Raw genomic sequence first — 9,000 nt, 5'->3', positions numbered from 1 at the left:
CCGATGACCTACCTTTCTCTCTGATGATGTCAATAAGGATATCGATCACAATAAATGTCCCTGTCCGGCCAATTCCAGCACTGTGGGCAGAAGGACAAAAAGCAATGACATCAGAGCCATTCATGGGGGTTTTATACTCAAAACCAGCTATTCATTTTAACAGAACCAGTGTCTGCTCTTGGCAGTATTTTTAAGACTGTCTATTTATATTTGAAAATATATTTGCTAAGAGGACTTTAGAGTCAGTCCAACCTGCACTTAGAGCCCAGCTTGCCCAGCACAATGTGCCCGAGGCATGTCTCTTAACCTCTCTGACTCTTGGTTTCCCCATCTGTGAAACGGGGATAACAGTACATACTTTACAGGGATGGTATGAGGATTAAGTGTGAATCATGAAAAAGCCCGGGCTCACACACGAAAAAGGCTGGTAAAGAATAAGTAGTTTCATACACATCTACTTGCCCAACATATGAATGAGATTTAGGAAACTAAACTTTCCCCAGTATAAAATCGTGAAGCCCAAACTTAGGCACCCGACCCCTGCAAACTGGGGTGGAGGCCATGAGCATAGCTTCCAGAAGCCTAGGTGGGGACTGGTCCAAATCATTTGAGGCAAACAAGTGTATTATCACAAAAATATATCTCATTTCTGTGGTATAAAGAATAAAATCGCAATCAAAGAGATGGACCCTAAATTACTATACAAAAGTGTCTCTAAATGTAGTTTATCCATGCTTCAAATAAGATTAAATTTTCCCCACAGTTAAAGAGGTGGGGGTGGGTAGATTAAAAGAAGCCCTGGGCCTAGGACACCCCAGAGCTGTGGCCTAGAGAGGGGCTGTCACCTGCAGTGAACCACCACAGGCCCCGCGTCCACGATGCTCTCCTGCTTATGGTGGACTTCCTCCAGGAAGTCCAGCACGCCCCCGGGGTCACTGGGCACTCCGTGGTCCGGCCAGGTCCGAAAGTGGTATTGCCAGACCGTTCTCTCCGTATTCCCCTGGAGTAGAGCCAAGAAAAACCAGAAAAGAATTAAATAAATCAAGGAGTTGAGGCCTTGCCCAGTTTCGAGCTTTCTCAGAGCCTACGTGAGCTGAAGGCACTGGCTGGCACAGAAGCTGCTCACGCTCCATCTGAAGGTCCCCCTCGGACTTTCCCAGATCACTTCTCCTTTTGGACCTGACTGGGCAATCCTGGAGGCAACTCTCTGCCTCTGTCACCAAACCCAGATGTCTAGTGTGGAAATCTGTTCTTCAAGAGACGCCGACCTGAAATCGGCCCTCTGAATCACCAGCGGCCGGCGATGGCGCGGATCCTCTTCGTCCACGTGTAGCTCAGCTCAGGAGACACAGGGCCGTCCTCCCACCAACAACAGGCTGTCCCTCATATCGCTCGTTCCTCTTCGCCCTTCGGTACCCAAACCTCCTCCCCACCCCCAGCCACACACTTTTATTCTAATATCATATTTTAAACTCCAGTTGAGTGCAAAGTAGATGAGAAGACAGGCTTTGCAGCCAGGTGGCTGGATTGAGGCCCAAATCCCAGCACACACTCACTGCAGCGCCTGGACATCCCTAGGCCTCAACTTCCTCTTCTGCAAATGGGAATAATAATCCCTCACTATTAATACCATTGTGAGGATTAAACAAGAGCAACTAAACACACGGCCGCTGCTCAGCAGATGAGGCGAGACTCAGCGCACTGGCACGTCTCAGGGGAGTGATCACTGATGAAGGTCAATAGTGGTCCCAAGACCACAGAAGACCCCACGTTCTGGGACCACCCAGGTTAGGTCATGGAGCAGCACTATTCGTTGCTACATCTTCTTATATATCTGGAGACAGTCTAAGCTAAGCGACATTTTTAAAGGGGATTTTTTAAAAAGGAGACAGTAATTAGACGAGTGTCCCCTACCAATGACCTTCAGGCCAGCCAAGGACTCTGAACCACAATTAAGATTTTTTTTCTTGAATTGTGTGCTTTTAGTTTGCTGGAAAAGATTTTTCTGGGTGTTACCAGTGAGCTAAAAACCAAGGGGTGACACAGTCACAGAAGACAGTCAGGGAATGAGACCCAGCCGCCCCTGTGTACCCACGCTCCTTCTCTTCGGTAAACGGCCCCAGCTCCTCCTCCGCAGGCATTTAGGAGGCTTAAATGAGATTATGTGATAGCGCTTTAGAAAAAGGGTAACTTGTTATACAAAAAGCAGATAATATGAGACCATCAATTCGGAAGAAATGATTGGTCCCATATCGGCAACTATATCAGAGGGTACAAAACAGAAACCCAAACGCTGACATTTCCCATTCTTGCTACTCAAAAATCTCTGATAACGAGGAGATGGGTAGTTTATCACTACAACTGAAGAAAACCCTATCTAGAATCTTTGTCCAATGTCTTCTTAATCTCTCTTGCATTTCTGCTTGACAGCTATGATTTTTTTCTAGCTCCCTTCACAGTCTCTGCAATAGATTGAACCTCTTGCCTCTCCCCACTGTCATCAGAACTGAACCCCGCTGACATCTCAAGCTCCAGCATCCTACCCGGGCCCACAGCCGTGCAGGCTTCCTGCTCTCTTCCGTCCCCACTACCCACAACCGCCACCTCAGGGACCTCACCAGACGCTGAGCCCCTCCTCCACGCACCACCGGCCTCCTCCCGCCCTCGCTCCCCCTCATCCCTCATCCGGCTGAGGATTCCGTCCTGACATTTGTTCTCCATCACCTACCTCCGATCCCTCCACCCGCTCTCCATGCACTGCACCCGGGCAAAGACCCCAGGCCTGGAAGACCCCAACCACCCGCTTCCTGTTTCATACCGAAGGAACAAAGTAGAGCGTCCATGCAGAAAATGCACACAGCCAAGCGATGGGGGTGTCCCTAAATATTCGTGTTCACAACCTCAGATGGGCACTCAGCTCCGCCCAGAAACTTAATGGATTTCTTGCTTTTTCTACATGATTACTATTTCATACTTTTCCCCACTTTCCTCCACTATTTAGTCTCTTCTTAGAGTCCTCAAATGTCAATTGATGGCCTTTCCATGTGTCTGATAGAGTTCATAAAGAAAATCCATTTCAGTTCCCCTACCTGTATCTGTGGCCACCTTCTCCTTTGTCCCTCCTGTTGCCACAGAAGAACTAGCCCTCCACTGATCAAAACCAATCCATCCACGATGCTCTGGATCCCACCTCCCCTCCTCGTCCAGCCTCCATCCTGCATCCCCTCCCTGGCATCTTTGCTTTGATGTCTCAAAGGCATCTCAAACTTCGCTTCACATGTCCAGGAGGTTATTCTTCGTCCTCCCTCCTTCTTCAGATCCGTGCCACCCACCCCACTTCTCAAGCTAGAAAACTGCAGTCCTCAACGCCACCATCACCCCTCCTTTGTGCCATCATCGAACCTTCCCCCCGTCTGCCTCCACAATCTCCTCCCGCTGGTGCTCTCCTTTCTGCTGCCCCAGCCCCCGCCCTACCGTCTTCTACCCCCGCAATCCCAGCCCCACTCACTGTCTCGTACATCTTCCAGCTTTCCTGACCTCTGCTTCAGGCTCAAAACCCTCAGATGGCTTTCGCTCCTCCTCCTCCGATGGCCACACTAGCCCCCACCCGCCCCACTGTCATCATCCCCAGGCAACTCGCATATCCACCACTTCTCTTCCAGTTTATTCTGGCGTTTTAACATAATATTCATTTCCAAAGGAAGGAATAAAAAGTAAAACAAAACAAATGAGAGTAAAAAAAAAACCTGCCTGAGTCTCTGGGATACGTGGAAAGGAGATCATCAGACCCAGGGGCCTCTGAACAGGCCTCCCAGACACTAGGGTCACCCCATCCCAACCCCCACACCCCCGCCCCCAGGGCTGTCAGACATGTTCCTGGTACATGGCTCTGCACGTGTGTTTACCTGGCACAAGAACCATCATAGGTTCCATGCTGACCAATAAATAAAGTTCACATCTCTTAACAGGATAGTTAAGACGCTTCCTGACTTGGTCCCAACCTCAAGATTCATCACTGGCCTTTGTTCCCCGTAAATCCCACTTGCCCACAGTTTGCACTTCAGCACCTCCATGTGGGATGTCGCCTCTCCACCGTCTTCCCCCACGGAACCCCCATCCTTAAGGCCCAACCTCTCCTGAGACCATGTCCCCAATGCTCCAGCTGAAAGGAAGCCTGTGTCTGCTCTGGAGCATAGGTACTTGTATATGTGGCTTTTTGCTGCTATGTAATTTTAATTCCTTGAGGACAAAGGCTATTTCATTCATCTTTGTGTCCCCAAAAGATCTGGAATAAGTAAGCCCTTCTCTAACGATGAAATTAAATAAATCCAAATCTAACCCTGCTTTGTAAAGTGAGTCACTCCAGGGACAAATCTGAATTACACAGACTTCATGTCTGACGCCACAGGATTAGATCTCTAGATAAGCCTCAGGGCCTTTGCACTTGCTGCTCCCGCTGCTTGAGATTCTCTTCTTCTGACATTCTGGATGCCTGGCTCCAGAGTGCCTCAGCTCAAGTGACACTCCCTCAGAGAGGCCCTCCGTGTTTACTCCATCTCAATACCCAGTCGTTCTCTCATATACTATCCTGTGGCCCTCACAGCACAATCAGAAGCTTCGCTGGTCATCTACTTTTTAACCTTCTGTCTCCCTAGGCTCAGTGAGGGCAGAGGCTGTACCTGTCTTGTCTACAAGGTACCAGCAGTGCCTCAACTGTACGTGGCACATAGAAGGCACCTTATAAATGGCTACTGAATCAGGAAGTGAACGAATGCATGAATGCATGCTAAATGAGCAACTGCATGACCCTGCGTTACTGCCTACCATGAACAGTTACCAAAGTCTCTAAAATACGACAATATACTTACTTGTCCGACCTTGGAAAGTTTAAGTTCTCTTAACGTATAGTCATGAGCGGCACTTTCTTTGACGTTCCTAACGCGCATGACGCCGTATTCTTTTAGAGCGTACTCGTCGGGCCAGTATTTGACACATTTACTCTGGAAAGGATCAGAGGAAAGACAATTAATCTCTGTGAACTCTGACCTAAAAGCCTAAAGCAGCAGAAGACGAACGTTCAAGTCTTGCTTAATGAGCACTAACATGGACTACGGCCAACCTAGTATTTAACTGTTGGATTTTCAAAGAAATAGAAAGAAGAGTTTGAATAAGAAAAGCAGGCGCTTGGAGAACGAGGGAGAAGAGGGATGACAACGGCGCCTTGCAGAGTGACCCAATCCAAGACACAGGTCAAAGGTGAGTCAATGCTTGTTTATTTCTCTCTAAAGAATCGAAGATGCAAAGGGAGGGACTGGCCAGTTGGAGGGTGCTGTCTAGCAGCTACTGATGTCTGAATTCTAGAGATCTGCCAGTCGCTCCGCAGGGAAGGCGAGCAGGGACTCTGGAGGTGGACGGGCCGCCCAACGAGCCAGACGATCTGGTTCATTTCCGCCCCCCGCACCTTATCTAACCCAACTGTGAATACCTCCAGCACAGAAAGGCAGCCGAAGGGGTTTTAAACCAGCCGCTTTTTCTATATCCAGATCCATTTGATACCTACTTCACACGTGACCTTCACTTAACTAGGTGCCTGGGAATCCCAAGCCCGCAAGAGCAGGTGGATGGAAAAATATAGCACCAAGAAAATCATTCTTGCTGTCAAAGAGGAAGATATTCCAGTCAATGAGAGAGGGGTCTATATATTTGTGATGTGTCCTGGGCAAAGAATGATTTTGTATTTTGGAGGTTTTTTCCTGGGCGTGGTCACCTACATCACGTACTTTCCGCAACCGAGACACAAAAACCAGCAAGAGAAATCTTCCTTGTATGTGAGAAATTCAGTTACAAAACTAGAAATAAAAAAGCAGCTGCAGACTATCCCCGCGATCAATGATTAATTGAACGAAAAGAAAAACAAGGTAGGAGGAAAGTCCAACAGAACGATTTAATAGATGGTGTGACTTTTTTGCTTGGCACAGTTTGGGAGCTTTTATTTATTATTATTTTGAATTCAGCTTTCCCTCCAGTTTTTGCAAATCCGAATGCCTCTGTGACTCCTTTGATATCATTTCTCCACCCCCCTGAAAAAAACACTTTTAATATTAATTGTACTCAATGCTGTTACTGGCTGACCAATTCCGAGGACTGCTACAGCTTAAGAGAACACAAAATTAAATCACAACTCTGAAAACATTTTAGCTGACTTTAAACATCTGCAAACTACTGCAGCCTGCCTCCGACTTTTTCCAAAGTCTAATGAAAACCTTGACAAACAAATTCTAAAAGGTCAGAGCTAATACTCTGGCTTTTAAATCTAAGCCCAGGAATCAAAGAGAATCCAGAGTCTGGCTTTCCTTCTGTGCAGCGGGAGGGTACTGAGGGAGCAGGGTGTCAGAAAGGCCTGCGGAGAGAATAAAAGCCCATCGTGTCATCCTCTCCACCCATCAAACGAAGAAGATGATGGGAAAGCAGGCACAGACTGGGATGAGGATGTGAGGGGTGACGCCGGAGTGATTCGGCCCAACGTCTGTCCTCTGAAGTGACATGAGCACCCTCTCTTCACAGCCCCCAAGAACTCAGAGCAGGTGGCCTCCGATAACTACAATCAGGCAACACGCAGGACAGAGGGTTCAGTGTTCCTTTCCATACTTAGGGAAGGTGACACTCACCTGAAGTAGAAATTATGAAGACATCTTAACGTGTCCATTAATTCAAGGACATCTGATGTTACTGCAGACATATACTGCAAGAAGTCTTTGATTCGCAATGGCCAGATCGGGCCTCAAAGGTATTCAGAAGTGTACCAACTAGTAGTACAATGACAAAAATCTCATAAAATCAGAATGCCTTTCACAACTGATATGAAAATCATTTGGAGGGCTAAAATTCAAAATCACCCGTCTGCCTTAGATTTAAATGATATGCATGACCGCTACATTCCATGCGATTTTTAGATGAATCAATTAAAGTACATTTAAAAAGAACTTTGACTGGGACACAAACAAAAAACACCTAACTTTTCCATGTAACAAAATCCAAGTACATGGGCTCACTTTGGGACAACACATAGAATTACCACTTAATGAGATTGGTCTGCTTCTCTATCAGTGTGGGATGTTACGATTTTTAGAAACCGAAGTGTCGTGAATAATGTGGGGAGATGGGTACATGGCACACTCTGCTGGGGGGAGTGTATACTGGGACAATCACTATGGAAGGCAGGTGGGCAGAACTTACGTAAATTTACAACACGCACATGCTACAACCTAGCAATTCTTGAAGTCTAACCTAGAGAAATACTTGCCACATACACACAAAAGCAAGAAGACTATTTACTACTTCAGCACTGTTTATAAAGGCAAAAACTGAAATACTTAAGTGCCCAATGCATAAATTGGTTAAATAAACTATAATACATCCATCCATACCATGGAATATCAATCAATTACTAAAAAGAATGAGATAGGCCAATATGTACTAACAGTAGGAGTTAGAACATAATTAATGGGTGAGAAAACCCCACAATGCACACACAATTAAGTTACTGTATAAAAGAACTTTTTTACACAGTATTTTCCAGAAAATAGTGCTATATGCTTCTACAAGCATATATGTATATAAATATATGTATATACGTAAATATAGGTATGTGAGGTCCACGGTAATGCCTATAATACATGAACGGATGCAAATACCAAGAAAATAGTGTAGAATAACACAAATCAGACTGATAACAGGGTTTATGTTGGAGGAGGAAACTAAAATGGGATGGTGAGGGATGGTGACAAAGACAATTTTAACTGTGATGTGTCCGAATATTTATATGAACATACTGTTTAGATAATTCAAATTAATTTTCAAATGCTTAAAAGTCATGGTAAATATAGTTTATATGTCCAATGAAATAAGCGTTTATTTATTAGTGCTCTAATCACCTGAAAGTAATAGACAGGCTTTCTTACACTCCCTTTTGACCACTGCTTTTGCATTCAATACGATAACAGGGCTGGATTTACTGTCTCACCTTAAACAAATAAAAAACTAGAAAAATGACATGATATATATAACAAGATTAGTGCCAAGGACATTAAAACAATTATAAATATATTCCATATGTTCAAAAGGTACAAGAAATGATGCACTTGTGAAAAAGAGAAAAAAATATTAAAAATACTCCAATAAAACTTCTAGAGATGAAAAGGACAATGTCTGCTACGAAAAAAAAAAAAACAACACAATGAATAAGACTAATAGCAGATTATATGCTGCAGAAGAAAAGATTAACCTAAAGACATATAGCAAGAGAAACTATCCCAAAGGAACATGATGGGAAAAAAAACTGAAAAAAATGAACAAAGCCTCAGCTAACTCTAGGATAACTTAAAACAGCCCAATATACGTGTCATTGTTATCCTAAGGTGTGTGTCGCGGGGTGGAGGGGGGGGGGTGTTACATATTTGAAGAAATACTAAACATAATTCAACTGAAAAAAAATTGTAAATCCACAGATCCAAGAAGCTCAACGATCTCTGAGCAGAAGAAACAAGGAAAACTACACCAAGACACAGCATAATCAGATCTACTTCCTTTATGCCAGAGGGTCAGTTAGAGTAAGCTTAATTTGCTTACCCAATTCTTAATATGGTCAACTTGATGTGTCCATTATTTTAAAAATATTTTCTCAGAAGAGGATGTAGCATACCTTTCCTCTCTCCACTTCTTTCGTTGTCATGACAATCACTCGGGAGTTCTCTTGAAACACCATCCGCCAAAAGTCATTCACCGTATTTTGCAGACAGCCTTGTGTGGCAATATAACTCTTTTTGGGCTTGGAATTGTTGCATTTGGTTTCAAATTCAGGCTAGAAATTTAGGAAGAAAATCCTTCAAACAATTGAAAGTTGCTTTTCAGGACACAAGGAATGATTTAAAATACAAAAATAGGTTCGCCGTGTACAGTCAGAAAACGCGGTGAAAAGCTAAGTTTACCATGATAATATTT

General features: G+C 44.6%; 1 protein-coding gene across 1 annotated transcript in view; it reads right to left on the bottom strand.

The window, feature by feature from the left end:
- The window catches only part of PTPN11 (protein tyrosine phosphatase, non-receptor type 11), a 73,871-nt gene that overhangs the window by 18,184 nt on the left and 46,687 nt on the right, over positions 1-9,000 (bottom strand). Inside the window, 5 exon segments of the mRNA XM_025044477.1 lie at positions 13-80; positions 846-1,000; positions 4,869-5,000; positions 8,702-8,860; positions 8,988-9,000. The exon segment at positions 8,988-9,000 is cut by the window's right edge and continues 42 nt beyond it. Coding sequence (XP_024900245.1) covers positions 13-80; positions 846-1,000; positions 4,869-5,000; positions 8,702-8,860; positions 8,988-9,000 — 527 coding nt within the window.

Source organism: Pteropus alecto, unplaced genomic scaffold (assembly GCF_000325575.1).
Source record: "Pteropus alecto unplaced genomic scaffold, ASM32557v1 scaffold113, whole genome shotgun sequence".
NCBI classification, from domain to species: Eukaryota; Metazoa; Chordata; class Mammalia; order Chiroptera; family Pteropodidae; genus Pteropus; species Pteropus alecto.
This window is presented reverse-complemented; position numbering and strand designations above follow the sequence as displayed.